The sequence below is a fragment of the Microtus oregoni genome, unplaced genomic scaffold, assembly GCF_018167655.1.
Source record: "Microtus oregoni isolate MIOR12 unplaced genomic scaffold, Mior012 000016F_ref0000370, whole genome shotgun sequence".
Lineage (NCBI taxonomy): Eukaryota > Metazoa > Chordata > Mammalia > Rodentia > Cricetidae > Microtus > Microtus oregoni.
Window position 1 is genome coordinate 5,057,105 of NW_024543075.1, and position 24,489 is coordinate 5,081,593.

Consider the following 24,489-nt stretch of genomic DNA (forward strand, 5'->3'; position numbering starts at 1 on the left):
ATCTCTGGTCTTGGATCTGCAGCTCCCAGGTTTGTGTGGGACCCAACTACAAACCTTCAGAGAACCTGCTGGGCGAAGATAGCAATAAGTTGAGTCTGTCTTATGTGGTGGAGTGAGTACCCATCATTTCCAATATATTTCTGCCAGGGCAGGACAAAATTGGCCCCACCTGGTCCTGGCTTTTGATTTTACTCTATTCCGTTGCCTTCACTATAGATGGTTGGATTTACAAGACAGTGGTACATACATACTGGCAACTGCTTTCGATTGTGCCTCCTATTTGACAAAGGAAAAATTGCTTTGAACCTTCACTGTTACTAAGGTCCTGTGTATGTGGAAGTCAGCCTTGCCCAAGAGCTCTGCCTGCTGCTTTTTGCAGCCTGGTGTCTGTTCTAACCCTAAGCACTGTGGGCTGATATCTCTGGCAGCAGGTTGCTGGTGAGATTCCTAAACCATTGCTACATTTCTGACCAGTGGGGGTAATGGTGTCATTTGTGCCCCAGCTTAAATTCTTAGGTATAGCCCTCAGAATATGGTCCAAGACTCCAGCCCAGCCCCACTGAATTCTTCTGGCTGAATTGTCAAGCCCTGTTGATAGTCTGCGTGTCTCCCCCTTTAGGTCTCTTACCCCTGGTAGGGTAGATTTGTGGAGTCTGTAAGGTCTAACCATATATGTCCACAAGGCTGGGTCACAGAAGAAGACATTACCACAAATAATAAACAGGCTTGACTATATTCCAAATAGTCCTGGGTTCCCACAGTAACAGACCCACCTGGAGAAGCTGGGAAGTAGGCCATATAGGGGTGCTGAGACCTCTTGTTCTGGGACAGCACTACCTTTGGGACACGAAGGACAGAATTCAGGCCTGACAATGGAGACTGGTGCATCAGGACCCAAAAGGATCAGTCAGGTAGACTTCTTGCTTGCTGTCACTTGGTCACCTGGGCCTAGATATCCACCTGCCTGTTCCTACCTGCATTTCCCTTCCCAGTGAGGCCTCAAAAGCATGGTAGAGCTCGGCAGAGATTTTGGAAAATGTCAGCTCCCACAAAGTGGTCCCGGGACCACACTGGCCCTCCCTAAGGCTTTCAGTTGTCCTGGAAGTCAAAGGGTCCCCACCTTCTGACGTTTCAGGCTTACAAGTAACTTCCCCTTCAAAAGTCATCTTCTTCCAGTTAGACTCCACCCAATTAGCACTCCCCAGCTCTGGTAGGACTAGAAGGCAAGCTCTTGGTTTCTCCACCAGGACTAGGAGCTTGTAGAGTTGGTCCATGTACTGTCTCCAGCTCCTGTTAATTTGGTCCCCAATTATGGGAGATGCAAAGCTAGCCAGAAGCCACTGGGGAAGAGCCTCTGTAACTCCAGATTGCTCTGGGGGCTGGTTGCTGCCAGCAGGATACTGGTATAGAGGTGTACACATCTCGCCCCGCCCAGCCCCACCCCAGCCCGCCCCATGACTTAGCGATTGGCCAGCCCTGATCTCTGGGAAGGGCTCTCAGAAGTAACCACACTAGTCAGTGCTCAAGACAGAACTTTGTGAAACCTCTAGGGTTAGTGTCTTCAAGATCCCATCATGCTTGGCCTCTGGCTACTCAGCGCCCTGTGGACACCAGGTGAGTGATGATTTTATTTCAAGAAACCCATTCAGGGCTTGGTATTCGACCTAGTAGCCAGTTATCATCGTCAGGTCACCTTGCCTCTCTAGAGTTGGTTCTTGGGAATGGAGAAAATAGGTAGATACAGAAAAGATCAGAATTTGGATTTTTCAGAAGTGAAGTGTAAGAGAAGTTGGCTCCTGGGACTTTCCCTCCTGAGCGGATTACAGAAAGAGCGACACCACTAGGTGTGGTGCCCACAGGGCAGCTTCCCTGGCTGCTATAGGAGTCCAGTCAGCAAGGTTCACTCACCTGTGGGACCATGGATGATGTTGAACCCTCTAGCTGGGCAGGGTCAGAAGCTAGAGATGCAGTGGTCCCAGCTCCCTAGGAACACAGGGTCCTGACTCCCACTGGAAGACTTGGTTTACTTCTGTCCTGGGAGGCATCTGGCTGGAATGGTCTCTCCTCTTGCCTTTTAGTCCTGTAAGTTTGGGGTTAAGAAGCTACACCCTTTGCCTATGCCAAGAGAGGACACTTCTCTGGGATAGGTGGTCTCTAAAACTGGGCCTGCCTATAGAGGGTCCCTCATCTGTTGTTGGACACAAAGTTTTCTGTTGGGAAGAGAAAAACCTGAGGGAGGGTGTGCTTTCTTAATCAATTAGATCTGATCATGTAACTAAAGATGAGATCAGGTCAACTCTAGATGTCTGGCAGGCAGACCAAGGGCCTATGTGTTTGCTCTCTGGGTAGGTTTAGATAGGCACTGGGGAAGGATGGGGGCACTGTGCGTGGCGTGCTAGGTTCAGACCGCTGACTCTAGTACTATGGATCCTGTGGTATTTTTGACACAAAGCTCTTACCTGGACCACCAGGTCAGATCCCATTGCTGGTACCTAGCCATGTGGTGATTCCCCAGATAAGAGGGGAAGCACTGCCTGTGCGGTGCCTTCTGACCCCTTTCTCCTGCAGCCGTAGCTCCTGAACCCCCTTTGCCCAATGTGAAAGAGTATGAGGTAGTATGGCCTCGGCGCCTGACTGCGTCCCGCGCCCGCAGAGACCTGCCCTCCCACTGGGTGAGTCCATTAGCTCCACTGCACAATCTGTTTCTGTGAAAGGACCAGCAGTCTCTGGGGGCTGCTCTGCACAGCTGCAGTACCTAAACCTGTCTGTGTGTCTGGGCATGACTATGGTCTCTCCCTGTTGTGCTTACCACTTCCTGCCACCACCCTGAATCAGAGTCTAGAGCTTCTCTCCTTTGGAGGCCATTGGCTCCATCTGGAGAGGCCTGTCACCCAGGAGAGGTACAGCAGTTTGTGCTGCCCCAGGCCACTCCCCAGTTTCAGTTGGCAGTGGTTCTTCAGATTAGCTAGCAGCTGCTCACCCTAAAGCTATGTAAACGCGACTAGAACCTCTCCGGCTGGGATTTCCTGGGGCTGGGAACCAAGTATAGCCTATAGACCTCCAGGAAGGTGCCTGGGCCTGTCCTTGTTTGGATCTCCAGGAAACATCTCTGCCTGGGCTTTCCTTTTTCCTGGTGTATGCTGTCCCTAGGGCTAGCTGGTTGTGCACATGGTGTATGAGTGAAGGGTCATAGAGTGTAGAGCACACACCTGCCCTGAACCTCAGGATGGACACCATAGCCAGCTGTGCAATGGTACTGCTGAGAGGGTCTGTTTACCTTGCCCACCCCCATGTTGCCCTGGATTCAGTGGCTCTGGCTAAGGCTCCCTATCATTTCCTACCCTGCTTCCTCTGGGAAGGAATATCATATCATCATCATCATCATCATCCTGTGAACAAATGGGGAAATGGCTCAAGGGGCCAAGAAGCTCTATGCTTTTCTTGTTCATCTTGGAGACTTGCTTTGCCTGTCCTTCCCAAATAGCTCAACCTGGCCCCAGCCACCTACTTTCTTGCCTGAAACTAATGAATTGCAAAGATCTCCTAGGGAGGTCCTTCTGGGGCTCTCTGCTAAGAGAAACGTTGGCTGTAAGCTGAAGGCCATTCACTGAATCCCCATCCAGGGCCTGTACCCAGAGAATCTGAGCTATGTTCTTGGGACCAAAGAACACATGTTCACCCTGCACCTTCGGAAGAACAGGTAAGCAGATTCTGGCTCTTGAATCAGTTCCTGAGTCCAATGGGAAGTGTAGGCTCTTTATAGGGGCTGTTCAGGGGGAAGGTGAAACTAGGGAGCTTAAGTGGTTCCCTTCCAGGGACCTGCTGGGTTCGAGCTACACAGAGACCTACTCAGCTGCCAATGGCTCCGAGGTGACAGAACAGCTACCTGGGCAGGTATGTGCCAGGACAGCCTTCCCTGGGCCAACGAGACCGTGGCAGCAGGACCTATGACCCTCTCTCCCTTTTTCAGGACCACTGCCTCTACCAGGGCCATGTGGAAGGGTACCAGGGCTCAGCGGCCAGCCTTAGCACCTGTGCTGGCCTCAGGTATGTACTGCAGACCCAAGAAGGAAGTCCCATTCTACAGAAGGGTAAACTGAGGCAGTGTAAAAAAGGCCTGGGGCTGGAGAGATGGCTCAGCAGTTGTGAACACTGACTGCTCTTCCAGAGGACCTGGGTTCAATTTCCAGTGCCCTCATAGGAGCTCACCACTGTCTGTAACGCCAAGATCTGACACTTTCACACAGACATATATGCAGGCAAAACACCAGTGCATATAAAATAAAAATAAATAAATCTTAAAAAAAGGAATAAAGAAAAAAGACCTTGGCATGAGACTTTGAAAAAAAAAAAATCTCTTCAAAACCACAGAGAAACCCTGTCTCGAAAAACCAAAAAAAAAAAAAAATCTCTTTGCTGTTCTGTGTTTGGAAGGGTTGGGGCTCTTAGACTCCATTAAGAATTGCCAGCCACGCCAAACCCATGTGCCTTCTTGTCTCCTATGACCACAAGCCTGGGCATCTCCCACAAGGGTGGGAGGTGGCTGTTCCGAGGCAGTAGGCATGGACTACCTGTAATCCCTGATAGGCAAGCTGACCATACCCTCTGTCCATCTGACTCTCCCTTCAGGGGCTTTTTTCGAGTTGGGTCCACTGTCCACTTGATTGAGCCTCTGGATGGTGATGAAGAGGGGCAGCATGCGATGTACCAGGAGAAGCACCTGCAAGAGAAGGCTGGGACCTGTGGGGTCAGCGACACTAGCCTGGATGACTTAGGGCCTCGGGCCTTAGAAATCTACAGTTCTCAGCCTCGGGTGAGCAGCCCCTGCTGGCCAGTCAAGCCACAGAGCCCATGTTTGGGCCTACGCATGGCTGTCTGTAGTCCTGAAGTAGTCCCCATGGCCAGTGGTTGGACCTGGTTCAACCCTGCTGCTACAGAGAAAGCACTGGAGATGTCTAGACTTTGCCTCCCAGCACAGAGTTGGGCTCTGGGGTAAGTTGGGTCAAGGCCAAGAATGCTGACTAGATTCTTTCCCTAGAACTGGCTGATACCCAGAGAACCCCGATATGTGGAGTTGTATGTGGTCACAGACAGCCAAGAGGTATGGGATGCAGGGGCTGAGAGGGCTGGATGAGCTGGAATGAGGTTGCCAGGTCCCAGCCTAAAGACCGTATGTTTCTAGTTCCGGAAGCTGGGGAGCAGAGAGGCCGTGCGCCAGCATGTATTGGAGGTAGTAAACCACGTGGACAAGGTAGGTTACCCCAGGGATGCTGACACTTGATGAGAAGGTGTAGCTGTTTAGGGTGAAAAGGGCAAGCTAGCAGATCAGGAGGGGAACTAGTTCAGGGCTCTATACTGAGCTCAGTACCCCTCAGTGGTGAAATGGATGTAATGCCCGTCTGCCCCAACCCCAGCCTGACCTAGGTGGCATCTCACCCTCTGCAGCTTTATCAGGAGCTCGATTTCCGTGTGGTCCTGGTGGGCCTGGAGATCTGGAGCAGAGACAAGTTCTACATCAGCCCCCATGCCAATGTAACACTGGAGAACTTCTTGAACTGGAGGGAACAGAACTTGCTAGGGCAGTATCCACATGACAACGTGCAACTTATCACGTGAGTGGGCCGGCACACCCATCCACCACAGTGAGATAGAGCCAGGCCCTGGAGATTTGGCTTCTGTACAACCTGGCCTTGAGGGCAGGACACCAGAGCAGAGCTGTGAAGGGATGAAGAGGGGCCAGGAACCATGTCCAGGATATTACATGTTATGTCTGTTTCTAGAGGGGTTGATTTCATCGGCAACACTGTCGGACTGGCTAAGGTATCTGCCCTGTGTTCCCGGCACTCGGGAGCTGTGAACCAGGTAAATAGAACTCTCAACCAATTTTGCCAAGCTGTCTGGTGGCTGAACAGTCAAGCACAGAGTCTGAGTTGTGGGGTAGAAGTGTCAGTCCAGGTCCCTAAGAAACCACGAAGCAGTCACCTACTCTGGGGATGGATTTGGAACCTGTTTTTTGTTAGGGTATTAAGCAGAAAGCAGCATCACACCTGTTGACACCTAGGGTGGCAGAGGGCATGTGGGTAGATGGTAGCAAGACAGTACTAATGATCATATCCTCATAGGACAATGCCAGGGACCCCATTGGTGTAGCATCCACCATGGCCCATGAGCTGGGCCACAACTTGGGCATGAACCATGATGAGAGCATCCCAGGCTGCTACTGCCCTGTACCACGTGAGGCTGGTGGCTGCATCATGACCCAAATATTTGGGTGAGGTCTAGTGGGACATGTTGGGTGGGAAGGAACAGACTGGCATGTGGAACTCCCTGATGGTCATATCCCTTTCCCTTAGCTCCAACTTCCCAAGGAAATTCAGCAGGTGTAGCCAGGTTGACCTAGAGTCATTCGTGATGAAGCCCCAGACAGGCTGCCTGACCAATGTCCCAGATGTCAACCGGTTCGTGGGAGGCCCTGTGTGTGGAAACCAATTTGTAGAGCATGGAGAGCAGTGTGACTGTGGTACACCTCAGGTCTGTCTCACCCTCTCCCTGCCCCTTGCTGGTCAGCCTCAGCATTAGTGTAGGGGCCTCAACCCAAGGTCCTTTTTGCTTAGGTTAGCCTCTCAGGCCTGATGTTATATGCCACACCACGTGTAACCCTTGGGAATCACACGTTACCACATTTCCCTTTGAGCCCCTAATAACCTATTAAGGAATTGGAGAAAAATTGTCTGCGGCCCCTTGCCCAAAGTTCACCAAAAGCTAATTTACCCTGGAGCCAGGTCTGGCTAGGGCATAGCTGTTCAAACCACTGTCCTCCTAGGACTGTAAGAACCCCTGCTGCAATGCCACCTCTTGCCAGCTAGTCAAGGGGGCAGAGTGTGCTTATGGTGCCTGCTGTCATGAGTGCAAGGTAAGTTGGACTCCACCCAGGATCTGCCCCAGTCAAGCCCGGGACAACAGGATACCTATGAAGGCATCATGTGGACCTGTTCCACGGTGAGCTTCTCTGTGGTACCAGGTGAAGCCAGCTGGTGAGCTATGTCGTCCCATGAAGGACACATGTGACCTGGAGGAGTTCTGTGATGGCCAGAAGCCAACATGCCCTGAAGATGCTTTCCAACAGAATGGCACACCCTGCCCGGGGGGCTACTGCTTTGATGGGAGCTGCCCCACACTGACACAACAGTGCCAGGATCTATGGGGGCCAGGTGAGGCAGGCATGAGCATAGGATGGGGGCGAGCTTGCGGAGTGTCTGTGACCTACACCAGGCTAACTTCTCCTGCCCCCCAGGTGCCCGGGCTGCATCAGACTCCTGCTTTACCTTTAGCATCTCTCAGGGCTGCCGTATCAGTATGTATGCTGGCAAGTAAGTAACAGCTGGGGGCTGGGGGTGGCGTGTCTTCACTGACAATTCCCCACAGAGGAGGACTGCTCTGTGAGACAGGTGGCTCTCCTGGAGTCTTCCCTGCTTCAAGTCATCAAGCTTGGAGGAAGGAGAGGCCTGGGGCCATCTCCTGCAGCTCCCAGGCCTCTGAGCACGTGCCCAGGACACCTGTGACCACAGCCTGCCCTCTGTCTGCAGAATGAACCGGTGTGGGGTGCTGTACTGTGAGGGAGGCCAGAAGCCCCTTGAACGTTCCTCCTGCAGTTTCTCCACCCACCATGGAATCTGCCACGCTCTCGGCACAGACAGCAACCCCGACACCTATGAGCTGGTACTCCAGGGCACCAAGTGCGAGGAGGGGAAGGTGAGCTGAGAAGCGCTTGAAAGCTATCCCAGGCTGCTGAAGACCAAATGTGCCCCCATGAGTCTCTAATGATGTCCTGTACAGACAGTGTTGACTGGTGGGGGCATGTGCGTGGAACCTCTTATCCCCTAGTCAAACCTGACAAGGATAAGCAGAGGCACCTGTCTGGAGACCACCACACCCAAGGTGTCCCTAGGGTCAGCCAGTCCAGTACCATTCTCATGGCTGAGCCCCTATCCCATGTGTGCGTGCGTGTGCACACACACACACACACAAGTATGAGGGCCTAGTTACCCTAGAGTGTGAACACACCAGCTGTCCTGGACTGACCTTTGGGTTTGAAGATAGTGGGGTGGGGGTGGGGTCTAGGCCAACTACCCAAGAGCCCCTTCCACCTTCCAGGTTTGCATGGGTGGACGCTGCCAGGACCTCCATGTATATAGATCTGAGAATTGCTCTGCTAAGTGCAACAACCACGGGGTACGTGTGGCCCAGGACCTCAGGGCATGGTATGCCCACTGACTGGTGCCCTCAAGCTACCACCACTTACTTGTCAGATGGAGTTTGTGGCAGAGATAGCTGTGGGCATAGCAGTGTGGGCTCAGACTAGCCTATATCCTTCTAATGGAGGCATCAACAAGTCCTCTCTGAGGCTAAGGTAGGACAGGTGCCCTCCACTGAACTCGTGGCCAGTGGCCAAGTGTGGTCACTAGGGATACTCCTTATAATCCTAAGATTGACATATGTGGGTGGATGGAGGAGAATCCTATGTGTGCTGTGACCTGCTCTGCTGCCCTGTGTGATACCCGTCCTTGAGGCCCGGCTTTCCCTCCAGGTATGCAACCATAAGAGAGAGTGCCACTGCCATGCGGGCTGGGCCCCGCCCCACTGTGCACAGCTGCTGGCAGATGTACCAGCTGGGCGAGCAGGTAAGGTCCTGAGAACCACAAGAGCTGGTTTTTGCGGGTTGCCGGGCTTGAGGGTGATTAGGAGGGATCCCATATCTCTGCATCTCAAAGGTGACTATGTCCTGCTCAAAACAAGGCCAGATAGCCTTGGCCCAGGCATCCAGGGCCACTCCCTACAACCCCCACAGTGTCTTCCTACCCAGTGGTCACTGCGGCTGTCCACAGCACCGCAGCCTCGGGAGCCTGGCTAGGCCTCAACGGTGGCACTGTGGGGATGGCACTCACCACATCTAACCCATTGCCGGAGCGCGTGAAGAGCTGGTGTAATGTACCGGGCCCTCTGCTGGAGTCCTCAGGCACTTGACCACATGTGGGGTGTGGGACCTAGGACATGGTCAAAAGGGACTGATCCTTGGGCCAGTATCTCCCAAGGGACCTCCCCAGCTCTTGATCCAGCTGGTCCCAATCCTGGATGATCATGTGGCCATGTGTCACGCAGCATCTGGGAGCCTTCCAGTTGGTGTGGTGGTGGCTTTGGTGATCCTGGTGGTGGCGATGGTCATCCTGGCAGGTGTCATCTACCGAAAGGTCCAGAGCCAAGTCCAGAGGAGGTGAGGACATGGAAGTTGTGACATATCTACATATGAGACATATACTTCCTGTACTCGGCACTTGGGAAGTGGCTTTGCGGCTACTTAAGAAAGAGAAAAAAAACATTGCTTCTGTCAGCAGGCCCGGGCAGGGCATTCAAAGGGCCTTGGGGTTCTCTGGGTGCTGGGAAGGCTTGGTGGGAAGCTCAGGAGACTCCCAGGATCTCTTCTGTTACTGCTTCTTCTCCTCCTCCTCCTCCTCTTCTTTCTCCTTCCCTTCCTCCTCCTCCTTCGAGGCTTTAAAGGGACAGTGTGGGCAACAGATAGGGATACGGTAAGTCCAGAGTTGAGATGACCTTCCCACCCCTAGCCATGGCCACATATGCCCCACTAGGTTCCTACTGTGCCCTGCACCAAGACCTTGACCCCCAAACTGACTGCCAAAGCACGGCTTTTCCAAGATCCTCCAAACACCTTAGCACAGCTGTCAAGAGACTTGCTCCTTGGCCTCCTGGGCTCACCCGTGTGCCTGTGACTACAGCTTGCAGCCTGTGTAGGGTGTACCAGGGTAGAGATGCCAGCCTCAGTAGGAATCCTGGATTCTTTGCCTGGAAATGACCACACCATTGTTTGTCTCTTTTTCTCCCCAGGAGTGTGGCACCCAAGCCCACCACAGGGCTCTCCAACCCCCTATTCTTCATGAGGGACAGCAGCCTGCCAGATAAGAGAAGGCCTCCAGGCACCCCAGAGGTGGCTTGTACCAACCAGCCCCCGAGACCTACAGTGACACCAAAGAGGCCACCCCCTGCAGTAAGTACTGTCCTCTGGGGGCGGAGGTTGAACAGAGGGGAACTCAGGTTGCAGCCCAGTAGGGATAGTGGAGGGGTGAGTCTATTAGGGATAGTGAAGCCTTTTTGTATAAATTAACTCATGAGCCCTGCAACAGCCTGGAGTCTTGAGAAGTATCTCAATCACCCCAAGGGAAGGAGAGGGACTAGATCAAGATGTGTCCTCTAAGGATCTATATTTGGAGTCTGGACTTGTGGGTTTGAGGGTTCTCAGACCTGAACTGTGAGAGGAAAATGGGATAGGCCATGCATCTCACCTAGTGTGAGCAGGAAAGTGGGGGTGGAGGGAGTACCATTTGGGAAGTGTAAGAGTCTTGGGTCCTTAAAGCATGGGACCTGGTGGGCATGGGTTGGGGGCAAGCACTGCTTCTTGGGCCCAGGCTCACATCTCTGTTCCCTGAAGCCTCCAGCTCCTGTGTCCAGTCCACCACTTCCAGTTCCAGTTTATACTCAGCAGGTAACAAATCTAATAAGCCTTGGGAAACAGCCATGTGTGTTCTGAGGACATGGAAACCTCCTGGAGGTGGCATCTAGTGGCTGACTCTGTGGGCCTGGGGCCCTAGGAAACAGCTGCTGTACTGGCAAAGTAAATTAGCCTTGCCTAGCTGGGATAGTAAATTGAACCTAAGGGTGGATTCAAGGAGCCTGGGAGGGAGGGATACTACTGCTCTATCCCCCAACCCTAAACTGCTCTGCTCCCTGGATCCTGATTCTATCTCTTTCTTCCAACAGCTTAAACCTGTTCCACCTACCAAGCCCCTCCCAAAGCTGAAACCCAAGCAGGTAAAGAGACAGCCTTAACTCTGAGGAGACCCTCCCCTCCTTCAGGCCTGTGGCCCTTTGCTCCAGAGACAAATAATCCTACACTTTTCCTTGGGAGGAAGCTATGGAGATTTGGAAGGTCTCAAAATGCCACTTACTAAAGCTTTGAAAGTAGAGATTCATTCCAGTTCATTCTTCCCTGCGGTGTTGGAGTCATTCCCAGCAGGGCTCTTCACCTCTAGATGAACGGGAACCCCTTTGCTTAGACCTAAAAGGGGCAGCCTGTTTAGTGTCACTGTGAGTCTCGGGTCTCGGAGGCCACTTGGTAGAAACCACCTCTGCAGGGCCTGGAGGCCTGCTCTTACCGGGCAGGCTGCTGATCCCATGTAGAATGGGGTTTGGAGCGTCCTTTGGTGGGCTTGGGTATCACACTCGGGGAGAAAAAGAGACAGTGGTGAAGTCACTTCCAGGCAGAAAATCCAGGACTCCTGGGCATGCCCCCCCCCACCAACTTCTCCTACTTCTGAGAATCCATGGGACCCTGCTCTAGCCCCAACCCTAGGTAGCTACTCTGGGGTCATGGCTAGACTGGTAGAGAACCTGTGTGTAGGTGCATGGGCTTGCCTGTCCCAGGGAGCAAATGCAAGGTAGCAGCAGGACAGACACCCAGTTGCCCCTGAACTCTGACACAGGCCTTAACTGCACAAGTCAGCTGCCCTCCTGACCTGTGGGACCTGAAGGGTGACTATTTGTTCTTTGCTCTGCCCGAGACCTTGTTAAGGGCCTTAGCTGCTCTTCTGGGCACCTGTGGCTCTCAAGTGGCTTTCAGTCTATACTGCTCATCTGGAAAGTGCTAGTTGACAGTTTTCTGAGTGTCCTTTCGTTTGTCTACTTCTTATCTTCTTATTGTAAGTGAATGTGGGTTGATACAGGAAGAGCATGGAAAGTAACCAAGACAGGATAGGGCTCTGAATGCCAGTGAGTTCTTTGCTGGGAACTGTTTTTGTACTAAATAAACTGATGTCTAGGGAAACGAATGAATGCTTGGGAGATCATCTCGAGACTTTTTTTTTTCTTTCAAAAAATTTTATTTATTATGTATGCAGTGTTCTGCCTGCACGTCGGTAGAGGGCACTAGATCTCATTATAGATGGCTGTGAGCCACCATGTGGTTGTTGGGAATTGAGCTCAGGACCAATGGAAAAGAGCAGTCAATGCTCTTAACCTGAGCCATCTCTCTAGCCCAGCCACCCCGATTCTTCTAACATCCAATAAACACCATACTCCAGACACATAAGCTTTTAGTTTATTTGTCCTCTGGGAAATTGTCGGCATATCACAGCAGATCAGTCACTGCAGATCTACTCCTTTGGCTTTTTTTTTTTTTTTTTTGGTTTTTTTTTGGTTTTTTTCGAGACAGGGTTTCTCTGTAGCTTTGGAGCCTGTCCTGGAACTAGCTCTTGTAGACCAGGCTGGTCTCGAACTCACAGAGATCCGCCTGCCTCTGCCTCCCGAGTGCTGGGATTAAAGGCGTGCGCCACCACCGCCCGGCTTACTCCTTTGGCTTTTTGCCAGCACCAACATTGGCCTTCGCAGTCCCCCTGACCTTCTTCATTCTGTTTTTGCATTCCTTTTGCTGTTTCCAAGAGGTTTTTTTCTTATTTTTTTTAAGATTTATTTATTTATTATGTATTCAGTGTTCTACCTGCATGTATGCCTGCAGCCCAGAAGTTGCTGGGAATTGAACTCAGGACCAGTTGCTCTTAACCTCTGAACCATCTCTCCAGTCCCCATCTGGAGACTCTTAAAATTCCACATCTTTGGAAAGTTTGACACTTAGCCTTTAACAACTGTCACTATGTCTTGCTATAGCAATTTCATGTTTTCTTCCTTTATTTATTTATCTGTTATTGTGTGTATGATGTACGTGGGCATGTATGCACATGTGGAGGTCAACTTTACTTGGTTCTGGGACTCAAGCTCAGGTCGTTAGGCTTGCAAGCGTCTTTACTGTGTGATCAGTCTCAGTGGCCCTTGCTGCTGTTGCTGTTAGTGCTGTTTATTATTATTAATTATCATTATCGTTATTATTGTGTGTGGTGTGCTGTGCTGTGTGCATGCAACATGCAAGCCATAGCATGCAAACAGGATCAGAGGACAACTTTGTAGAACTAGTTCATTCCTTCCCCTCTTACGTATGCTGCAGAGCTTGAACTCAGATTGCCATGCTTGCATAAGTGTCTTTACCCAGTGAGCCATCTCACAAGCTCCTGGTTTTTGTTTGTTTTGTTTTGTTTTTTAAATTTAGTCTCACTTTAGCCCAGGTTGATATGGAACTCACTGTGTATCCCAGGCTGGCCCTTAAACTCATGGCGGTCCTCCTGCTTAGCCTCTTGAGTGTTGGTATTATAGGTGTGATTTTCTGTTTTCCTTTTTCCATTTCTGGAGGGAAGAGGGAAATTATTTATTTACTTTTTAATCAGGGCCTCACTATGTAGCCTTGGCTGGCCTGAAGCTCTCTGTGTAGACCAGGCTGGCCTCACACTCATAGAGATCCTCCTGCCTCAGCCTCTTGAGTGCTGGGATTAAAAATGTACATCACTGTGCCTAGCCAATACTAATTTTAGACTTACATAAGAGCTGAAAAAGTCTAGCCAGGTGGTGGTAGTGGCACATACCTTTGTAGATAGAGGCTGCACGTTCATTTTGTGGCTGTCCAGACCAAATAATCACACAGAAACTATATTAATTACAACACTGTTTGACCAATAGATCAGACGTATTCTTAGCTAGTTCTTGCATCTTAAATTAACCTATTTCTAGCCGGGCGGTGGTGGCGCACGCCTTTAATCCCAGCACTTGGGAGGCAGAGGCAGGAGGATCTCTGTGAGTTCGAGACCAGCCTGGTCTACAAGAGCTAGTTCCAGGACAGGCTCCAAAACCACAGAGAAACCCTGTCTCAAACCCCCCCCCCCAAAACTAACCTATTTCTATTATTTTATATTTTACTATAAGGCTTGTGGATTGTTACCTCTTGCTTCTTGGGACTACATGATGTCTGCCTCCTTTGGCAGCTACATGGTGTCTCTTTGACTCTGCCTACTCTCTTTCTCTCTATCTCTGTTCAGATTTCCTGCTTGACTTTACTCTGCTAGGCCATTGGCCAAAACAGCTTCTTTATTAACCAATGATAATAAAGCATACCGAGGGGAATCCCATATCACACTTTTAATAGCAGCAGTCTGGAAGCAGAGACAGGTGGATCTCTGAGTTCAAGGCCAACCTTGTCTACAGAGTGAGTCCAGGACAGCCAGGACTACACAGAGAAACCCTATCTTGAAAAACCAAACAAAACAAAATTTAAAAAATATCAAAACAACAATGAAAGGGAGAAAGGAAGGAAGGAAGGAAGGAAGGAAGGAAGGAAAAGAAAACCCTAGAAGCAATCCTAAAGGCAAAATGGGGGCAGTGCAAAGGGATTTCTGAGCAAGGATTAAGAGAAACTGGATGAGAAAGAAGGCCAAAATGTGCCTCGCCCAGAAGGAAAGCTCAGCAAAGCCTTCAAGATATACTAAAACCAAGCAATGTCAGGTTACCATCTTCTCTAGGAATGTGGAAATGCAAAGAAATGTGTTTTAGTAGTTAATTCTTTCCTTTCAAGCTTCTGGTAACATCGTGGAGTACCGTCCAGGCTGCAAGATGGGTTAGGACAGCTAGCCAAGAAGAGGAGCTCTGCCAGGTTCAGGTTTAATCCTCTGAGTGGTATGGCCCTCCATCAGCTCTGTCTGCTTCCTCCCAGGTCAAGCCAAATGTTGCACCTCCAACACCACCAGTCAAGCCTGGGACTGGAGGGACCACATCTGAAGTGACTCAGGTGAGCCCTGGCAGGGACTCTACCTTGCCGGAACCATCTTGCTGGCTATGGCACTGCTCTGGAGGCTGAAGTGGTTTGTTTTGTTTTTTTTTTTTTTTGGGGGGGGGGGGATGTTGTTAACTGGTTTCCTACAGAGCTTTGTGAAGACAGAGGCCTCAGGGCTGGAGATGAGCAGGGCAGCCTTGGGAGGATAAAGCTGGGCCGTACTTGGCCTTCTTGGGAGATGCCCTCCATCAGCTGTGTCTGCTTCCTCCCAGGTCAAGCCAAATGTTCCACCTCCCACACCTCCAGTCAAGCCTGGGACTGGAGGGACCACGCCTGGGGTGACTCAGGTGAGCCCCCGTAGGGAGGGAGTCCAGCTTACCAGCAATATCCTGCTGACTGCTCTGGAGGCTGGGGTGGGTTTGTTTTTTTTTTGGGGGGGGGGGGGGTTATTAACTGGTAAGTTTTGTTGACATCTGAAAGGAAAATGGGAAAAAATCCTCAGTAATAGGCTGATTCTGCTTTATAATCTGTCAAAACATTTCGGAGCTTGCTGCTATCAGGGGCTATCAATTTTTCCTTTTCCTATAGCAATGAGAAGTCTACACCATATATGAAGTATTAGTGTAGTCATCTTGTGTGGACGGGGTCATTAATTCTGCTGTTAGGGGAAGTGAGAATCTAAAGAATTATAAATGGGAATTACTTAGCTGTACCACTTATAGCAGACCAAATGCTCATAACATCAATTTCCCTTTTTTCCTGGCAGAGCGCTGCTGGTCCAAAAGTTGCTCTGAAGATCCCTGTCCAGAAGAGGTGACCAGCTAGGGCACCCCAGGGCCACTGCAGGCTTGTGGAAGTTCGAAGATACCAGTGCTCCTATGAACATGCTCCTTCAGCAACAGCCCCCACTCGGGCTGGACCTGCAGTCCAGCTGTTCCTACCTCAGGAATAATCTATGTGGCTCTTGCTGTCCAGCTGCCCACCTGAACCAGTGTCCTCTCACGGGCCTTGTCTGCAGTTGCTAGGCTGGGGTAATGTCACCTGCAGTGAGCCAGAGTGCCAGGAGCCCCCCTCCCAGCAACTTCTGCATCCGCCCTCACCTAGTGACCCCTCCCCAAGGCCGGGGCAGATTTGCACAGTTCCTGTATCTCCTACATCCCAGTCACGTAGGAGACGTAGGGAGGAAAAGCCGACGTTGTGGGGGAGGGGGGTGTATGGGACAGGAATCGCCTTCATTTCCGGGATTGGGACAGAATGATTGTCTAACTTACTGCTAAACACTAGACATTAATAAAGATTTTATTTTATCAGTAGATTACAGATTATGTTCTAAAAAGTAGATTGTTTTATTACACCAGATCTACTATTTCGCCTACCTTCTTTTATTTTAATCATCGTAATTTAGTCCTGTCCCCTGACTGACGTACAGGAGGACCAAGCCTATCTGGGATCGAGGGTGGGCCGGGTGCAGTGTGGGCCCCGCCCCTTCCGGCTGTGCCTCGTCTCCTAGCAACGGTCTGAAGCCTCCCGATTTACTCCGCAGCTTTTTGCCGCTGCAAACGCACCTTTCTACCATGCTCAGTGCTTCCAAGCAGAGCTCTGCCGCGCTCCTGTCACCGCCTGAGGTTATTCACAACCTCTGCGCCTGGCTGGACCGGCTTCCACTCAGTCGCCCCAAGCGCCACCTGGCTCGGGACTTCAGTGATGGTGGTGCGAGTGAGGGCGAGGAGCAATGGGGCACATGACGAGAGGGCTCAGATAAGGGCCTCCCTTGAATCCAGCCCCCACAGTACCGGGGCGTGGCGGGGGGGGGGGGGGGGAGGGCGGTTCCTGAGTCCAGACTCATGCTCTTTAGGAAAGGCTGTGGCAGATATGGCCTCCTGTGGCTCTTCAAGCTCCTCTTGGGCTCTCACGCTGTGGTAACTCCGTAGGCCATCCTACCCCTTGGTCTGTCCAGGAGTCTAGGTGCCGTGCCGAGAACTCTCAGGGACAATCACGGGTTCCCCAGGACAAGCTCGTGCCCTCCCCCTTCACTCCGTGCCTCTCATGTGGTCAGAGATTACAGCTACAACTCGGGGTCTTAGCCAAGCCAGCCAAGCTTACCTTGCATTCCCACAGTGCTGGTGGCCGAGATTGTGAAGCACTTCCACCCTCGGCTGGTGAACTTGCACAGCTACGTCCCAGCCTGCAGTAAAGACCAGAAGTTGAGCAACTGGAGCCTTCTCAACAGGCAAGGCATGGTTGGCCCAGGGACACTCTCTAATGCCCCTTCGCAACAAGTTTCCAGCTGCGGGTCTCTGACTATGGCCAGGGTTCCTGGGGACTCCCTGCTGGGACAGCCCACCAGGTAGCCTGTTCTCTCACAGATTAGTGGAGGCACATTTTACTCCACCTCCCAAACTGTCCTCAGACAAGCCCCTACCTGTGTGTCTGTTGTGCTACATGACACCAAGAACAACCAGAGTAGGCTGGACATGTCAGACATAGTCAAGTCAAGAGGGAACCCAGGAAGTGCTTGAGCAGAGCAAGGTGGGGAACACGTGCTGCGTGGGGAATGTCAGAGCCCCCAAGACTGGCTCAGATTGGATTGGGGGCCACTGAAGGACTCAGGCCTGAGCTTATGTTTAAGAGGTTAGAGCTGGAATGAAGGCTCAAGGGAGGTGATCATGCCTGAGTGGGCCCAGCTGCCGAGTTCTGGGACTGTCTAACTGTATCAACAGGACTTCTAGAACAGAAGGCAAGCAGTCAGGGAAACAAGTTTGAGTGCAGAGAACCTGGCCAGGTGGAGCAGAGCGCATCAAGTGTTCTAGGATCTTCTGAGACACAGGCCCACTAGGCCAGGAAGGAGACAGCCATGGGTCCCTGGGCTGCAGAGCAAAGAAGACACCTTGTTAGCCTCTCCTCTCTGAGGAAACTAGATGCTGTCCCGTGGCTGGAAGGCATGACCCACAAGGACGGGACTGCAGGGAGGGCTCCACTCCCAGCCCTTGGTGGCACTGTTTTGAGAGTGTACCCCCATTTTTTTTTTCAGGAAAGTCTTTCAAAAGCTGCACTTATGTATCTCAGAGGCCGACATCCAAAAGGTGGTGTCCAACGAGCCTGGGGTTATTGAGTCTATCTTGTGTTCACTGAAGGAGAAAATGGAGGCCGGCACTGCTCACAGAGGCCCGGCTGGTGAAGCTGTAAGTGTCTGTCCATCAGCTCAGCCTGCAAGTGGGCTGTGCCTGCTGAGCTTTGAGCACAGTCAGACAATCTGCCTGTGTGAGAATAAAACAGAGAAACGGATGTCTCTGTGGTCCAGAATGAAACGAAGTCCATACATGAGATCACAGTAGCCACTTAGGCTCATTCCTGACTTTACTGCTAACTAGGATCTTCCCAGGCCCCCATCTCCTCCCCAGCCTGAACTACCTACCCGAGACAGTGAAAGCACTTGAGAGTTGTTCCAACTGCAACCACCCTAAGTCCTTCCCTCTCTTCTTCTGCAGTTTGCCCACTGACCCTGCCCAGAGTGGAGACCAGACATGTGCAACCCTGTTACACCTCACCTCCCAACTTTTGTACTCTGCAGGAACCAGGCCTCTCCAGTGTGGATGCTGTCCGACCTTTGGGAGGGCTAAGCACCCACCCGCATACCACTAGGACTCAAAATCTTAATGTGGATAATAGCAGCTCGTCAGAGCCCCTCTGGGACTCCTATGGAGAGGGTCGCTACATTCCTGAAGGCTGGACACATGACAATGCCGAGCTCACAAATCTTCAAAAGAGGGCAGGTATGCTGTGGTGCACCCTGGGCCTAGAGGGGCTAGTTGGCTTCTGAGGAAGGCACCCTCACATGTGCAGGTCCTGGCTCCATCAATACCCAGAGAGCAACCATCCAAGGGGGAGCCTGTGTGCCATGCAAGGAAACCATTTCCAAGTTTGCCAGGGCCCTGACACCAGGCTAGGACCAAGTCCTTCCATGATGATCCTGGGTTTGCTTTACCTCCTATGAACCATGTCCCCTCATCCATATTTACTGTCACTGGTGGGGGCCAGTCGGAAGCAGGGTCCTCAGCTGATGGTGTCTATTTGTCATACAGGCCTTCAGAGCCCTCCAACCCCCGTCAGCATGAAGACCCTTCAGAATCAAAGGGATCTGGAGAAAAAGGGCTGCTGTGCTTGCAGAGGGTGGACCCTTATCTCTCAAATTCTCCCTGCCCATCTCCTCATGATCTCTATCCTGGATTAAAGGTCAGTGTTTACCTTTCAGGGACCCAGTTGAAGGGCTCTGGGATCACCTGGCCGGCATCCAGCAGCAGCTGGAGGATAAGGAGCAAGCAATAGCCATTCTGCAGGAGACAGTCAAGGTATGGTCCTGTTGGGCATCCCTTGCTGCCTGGACAATCTGGGCTGCAAGACAAGGATGCAGAGGGACCCATTTGCCCCAGTTTCAGACTCCTTGGCTGAGTTTCTGCAGAGCTGGCACTGACCCAGTGAAGGGCATAAGGGGAGTGCAGGACCCTGATCAGAGAGAAGTGACAATCTTGGGATTATTTAGAAAACAGTTTATGGAACATTTGAATCCTTCTCTGAGGCAGAAATGGTATGGTGGTTCCCTAATGCACTCATCACCTGCTTTATTGGTCTGTCCACACCACACCCAAGTGCAGCACAGGGGTACAGGATGGCTGTATGGACCAAAGCCCATCTCAGGAAGCAGGTTCCGGGTGAACATCTGAAAAGCACATAGAAGGGGACGCTTACTGGAGAGGCTCCTGCCTGCCTCCCACTAGCCTGAACTGGGCCTCATCTTTCTTCCCATCCCCAAAGACCAGGGCCCTGGAAAGAACCACCCACATGGAGAGTCTAGTGAGCATTTAGATGTGCATGCATACCTGGCTTTGGTATACACCTGGTAGTTCTGCAGGGCACATCTGGCTCTGGGATACACAGTTGATTCTGTAGTGCATATCTAGGTTCTGCAGTGCACACCTGATTTTATGGTGTATGCCATGCTGTGTGGGCTAATACCTGGTACTGCAGATGCAACTCCAGGTCTGTGGAGTCCACACCCAGTTCTGCAATACATGGGTTATGCGGTGCATGGCTTGCTCTCTGAGGGAGAGCATTCTTTCGGTTCTGCAGACACATCTGTCCTGCTACTCTTTCACCAGCAACTTCCAGTGCCCCTTGCTATTTCTTACCTCTCCTGGTATCCCAGGAGTACAAGAGCTAAGACAATCTGGAAGAGTGGACAGTTTGGGCCAATGGGCCTCAGAGTCACAGGGGCTGTCGGAAATTGCAATACCATCTCAGTTCTTGCGTTTGTACTTGAATCTTGATGAGTTATCTTCTTGTGAAAACAGGAAAGTGATGTGATATCACTGTGGCTTTGGAGCTGCAGAGCAGAAGAGAGGAAGCAGTAAGGAGAACTGAAGCTCCTGCCTCCGTCTGCCCTGCTTGTTCATAGCCCAGCTCTCCCCACCGCCGCCCAGGCTCATATGCTGACCAAGGGAACTAACTCTTCATTGGAGACCCAGAGAGGAAATAGAACAGCTTGTCATTTAAAGGTTGACACTCAACTGGCCCTTTAAGGGTTGACACTCAACTGGCCAGTTAAAGGTTGAGTACCACTTGTAAGTGGCCACTAAGTGAGATACACAACTTTGGAGTTGAAGAGACACCAGGAGTCATAGGAGAAATAAGTGGTGACAGGATGTATCAAGCATGTGACTGGGCTACATGGGATGGATTCGATTGCTGGGCCTAGCCACAGCTCCCTGGCTTTTCGGTTTGTCACTGAATAAGAGTTGTAGGAAGGTGTCTAGAAAATAGGCTTTATATACTGGCTATAGACAGTCTCACACTTGTCTGCTGTGAGGCTGGCTCCCTCCCCACCTGGCTCCACAGATTCCTTCCTTCACACTACCTGGGAATGAGGCAGATCCTGTTTTTTTCTGCCTGAGGAGTGTGGTGGGGTCTGTGTTTCTGATAGGAGAAGGTTTGGGACAAGGTCGTCCTTGAAACAGGTGTGGAGGAACCACAGACACCTGAGCCTATCAGTCCTCTGAAGGGTTCGTAGCAGAGAGAAGGCTCCTGCCCTGCCCTGCCTTGCCCTGCCCTGAATCTAGTCCTTCTAGTTGATACAGAGGGAGTAGACAGAGAGGTCAGGGAGATCCCAGCAGGGAACAGGAGGAAAACCCAGCCCTTCTCCTGCCAGTCCCCTAAGCTCCTCAGGCTCATTGGCTGTAGAATCTTCCCCAAGGATCCTGGTGTTCATTTTTCTCAGTGCCCCCACAAAGGGCCTTTGATCCAGCCCCCAACCATGAGACCTAGGCTTGGGGGACTAACTGGTACATAGGGGGCATCTCTGGCTACGTTCAGACTTGTGTACTTTCTGAAGATTTTGCAGATGAAGGTGATGAGGTTGGAGTATCTGGTACAGCTGAAGGACCAACGGATCTGGGAGCTGATGAGATCTGGGCCCGAGGAGCGTCAGAGCTGGAGGGGCCCCCCATCCAGAGTCATTCAGACCTTGACCCCGAGCCCAGCTGGAGCCTCGCACTGACCAGGCAGCTTCAGAGTGGGACAAGTGAATGCAGAACAGGTGTAAAGGCCAGAGCACCCTGGGGCCGGAGCCCAATTTGGACAGATTGGAGTTTGGTTCTCCCAATCCCCCAGTGTCTTGTCATCATTGTCAATTGCACACTTGTGAACTCACGAGGTGCTGGGATGGGCAATGTCTCGGGGTCGCCTTCCAGGGTGGGTGGGCAGTGTTAACCTTGTCGCCCCAGTGACAGCCACACTAGAGTTTGCTGAAGACTCCGTGGATGGGACCCCTGGAAGAATTTGCAGGCCTGAGCCAGCTAGGCTTCTCCGTTGCAGGTGGACACAAAGGGGAAGGTCACAGGGCATGGCAGGAGAAGGGGATATAGAAGAGGATGCCACACCACTTCTAAAGTAGGCTCATTACTTACTTTGCCCTGAAGGTTTGGGGAGTCAGGTGAACCTGAACCCTGGGCCTAGATGGTCGTGACAAACTGTACCGCTCTTTGGTTTCAAGACCAGGCTGCTACCACTAGGCTTTGGGACATCCTCACCTTCCTGGACACCAGCCACATCCTAGGGGAGTGGGCATAATTGCCTGCTGTTTAGCTACCTTGCTCCTATATCCACAGTGGGGCTTAGCTGGGGCCTCCTCTACTCCCTCACAGTCACCATTCTCCCTGGGGACAGCCTCCTCTATGCCTTTAGGCCATGGCTGGCCCCGGAAGGGTCTCAGGAAGTAGTAATAGAAGCCCCAGGCTGAGGTCATGGTTTTACAACTGCCCCCAGAGATCCAGGCACCATTTCCTTCCTGAGTCAGAATCAGAAGCGTCACTAGCCGCAGGTCTATCGCCCTCTCCACTCTGAGTCACTTTTCAGAACTTTAGTCAGGAAGGCAGTATCCTAATGACTGGCTCTGTCAGCGGTGGTCACCTCTGGTCAGCTGCCTGGAACTGAGGCAGGGGACCTCCAGGAGAATAGCCCCTATCGTCTTCCCACAGTCCTAGCCAAAATACATTACAGAGTGGGGCATCTCTGTTGTATGTGGCATAGTTAGGTTCCTAGTGTCCTTCCTTAAACCACTCTAGAACCTCCCAGATGGGGCTTTCACAGCTCTAGATATAAAGTCATGCTTGTACCTCAGGGAGGCAGAAAGAATGGAGAAGGGCCAAGATGCTTAGCGCAGGCCCAGGCAGCTCTAGATCTGGCCAGCCCTCCAAGTCCCCACATGCAGTGATAGTACAGGCCAGCTTCTCTGGGCCAGCTGCATGCACGTGTGCACATGCTCGCATGAACAGGTATGTAGCACACACAAGCACGCTTGCACCCGTGTGGAGGCTGCTTCTTTGAGGAGTAAACAGGCTATCCCCAGAAGCGGAGGCCAGTGTTGTGGGCTTGGGTGTGACTGCGTGGGTGATGATGCGTATGACTGTATGTGACAGTGTGATCCTGTGTATGATTAAAGGGTAACACTGTGTGACTACGTTCCTCATGCCATGACCAAGTGTGACTGCATATAACTGTGGCATTGTGAGTGGCAGCGGCACTGTGTGGCGGTGTACTTAACTGTGGGACACTGTGTTATTATGTGTGTGACTGTAGATGTGACAATATATACAGTGTGATGGCCAGTAGAGGTGCCAGAATGCTAGCCTCAAGATGGATGGCAGAGATGCCGCCCAGGGGCCTGAGAGGCTGTGGCTCTCATGCTGGCAGGACAGGCAGTGTGCCCCGCACTGGCTGCTCCTCCCTGTTCCAGGACTGCCTGCTGGGTCTCACGAGCTGGGCCTGGGCCAGCTGATGGGCTTCGGGGCAGAAAGTATGACTGGGAAAACAGAAAGCAAGGCTTTGGGGTGATCATGTCACTCCCTGGGGTGGGACTCACTCAGTACTGGAGTGTGTGTTGTGCCAAGGACAAACAGAGATAAACAAGTGGGGCTTAGGTAACTGGGACCTTGGGGTTTCCCCGGCAAGCCCTGGCTTGCCCACCCAAAGCCAGCACCCCAAGAAGTACCTGGAGTAGAATGGGTGGGGCAGGAGCCTGACTTGAGCTGCAGTACCCCAGGCATGAGGAACTAGGATACCCACTCCCAGGTGACCTGAAAGAAGTCCCGTAGTCATGCTAGAGCAGGAATCAGGACCACAGTGGTGGCTTAGTGGTGCCAACCCCACAAGATGCTAACCCTCGGCTACTGTGCCTGAGGACTCCAGGATAAGCAATTACTTCGGCTGACTTTGCCCAGGACCAACAAAGTGCAGGACTGAGAACTCAATCCTGGTCACTCCCTGTGCCCACAACTCCAAGGTTCCTCTTTTGTATCCCTGACTATGATATCATGTGACCTCTTCTTGGCCAGTGTCCTCTCAGGAATACCACCCATGCTATCGCTATGTCTAGAGTCACAAGGGCCTGTGTCTTAGCTTCATTTCCAGTTACTGTGACAAAACATCCTGCCGAAACAACATAGTGGAGAAAGGGTCTTTTTCAACAGTGGAGAAGCAACAACAGCAGCAGCAACAACAGCAGCAGCAGCAGCAGCTTGAGCACGCTGGCCCTATTGCACCGTACTCAGAAACAGGGAAAGGAATGCATGCAATACTTTCTGCTCAGCTTGCTTTATCGTACCCAAACTCAGGGAATGGTCCCACCCACCGTGGGTGGGTGTTCCCACCTCAATTAGTGTTATCAAGATAATCCCCAAAGACAAACTCACATAGACTGTCTTTCATTGAGACCCTTCCCAAGTGATTCTAGATTGAAGTTGACAAAATTAACAGTTACAAACTACAGTTTTGGGGATAGGGTGGCTGGAGCCACTGAATATACCAGGCTGCTTGCTTCAGGGATAAATCCTTGTTGTGTCCCAGCTAGGGGCACCTGGTCTCTGTAAACTGATGGGGAGAGGGGAACACAGGGAATGGGGAAGGAGAGAGAGAGAGAGAGACAGAGACAGAGACAGAGAGAGAGACAGAGAGAGAGAACTGAGAACCTAGGGTGCCACCTGGAGGAGACTTGTGGTGCCGCAAGTACAGGAGTAGCCGAGGAGGCGGTGGAGCTGCTAGTATCCCACGGACAAACCTGGCATTGTTGTGCACACCCTCCTTTAATCCCAGCACTCTGGCAGCAGAGGCAAGTGGGTTTCTGTGAGTTTGAGGCCCGCCTAATCTACAGAGCAAGTTCTAGAACTGCCAGAGTTACATAATAAAGAGACCCTTTCTCAAAAAAAAAAAAATGTTGTGGA

General features: G+C 51.7%; 1 protein-coding gene and 1 pseudogene across 1 annotated transcript; both read left to right on the forward strand.

Annotated features, from left to right (window-relative positions):
• The first annotated feature begins 1,574 nt into the window (after positions 1-1,574).
• On the forward strand, positions 1,575-15,992 carry Adam8 (ADAM metallopeptidase domain 8). Its single transcript, XM_041666706.1, has 25 exons — positions 1,575-1,614; positions 2,569-2,672; positions 3,624-3,700; positions 3,816-3,894; positions 3,971-4,047; positions 4,630-4,813; positions 5,039-5,101; positions 5,183-5,251; positions 5,446-5,612; positions 5,781-5,862; positions 6,123-6,271; positions 6,354-6,531; positions 6,824-6,913; positions 7,022-7,211; positions 7,295-7,370; positions 7,587-7,752; positions 8,155-8,232; positions 8,588-8,681; positions 9,160-9,271; positions 9,901-10,060; positions 10,502-10,555; positions 10,831-10,881; positions 14,660-14,734; positions 14,992-15,066; positions 15,486-15,992. Exons 1-25 carry the CDS (start codon positions 1,575-1,577, stop codon positions 15,534-15,536), a joined length of 2,541 nt encoding a protein of 846 aa, XP_041522640.1. The 3' UTR covers positions 15,537-15,992.
• A 301-nt stretch (positions 15,993-16,293) lies between these two features.
• LOC121457439 lies at positions 16,294-21,240 on the forward strand (annotated as a pseudogene).
• The last annotated feature ends 3,249 nt before the right edge of the window (positions 21,241-24,489 follow it).

Bases quoted from the DNA above. Each gene is read 5' to 3' on its own strand.
- Adam8 (XM_041666706.1), top strand. From the start codon at position 1,575: ATGCTTGGCCTCTGGCTACTCAGCGCCCTGTGGACACCAG. The intron at 3,895-3,970 runs GTATGTGCCAGG...TCCCTTTTTCAG, and splicing joins CAGAACAGCTACCTGGGCAG to GACCACTGCCTCTACCAGGG. The intron at 10,882-14,659 runs GTAAAGAGACAG...GCTTCCTCCCAG, and splicing joins CAAAGCTGAAACCCAAGCAG to GTCAAGCCAAATGTTGCACC.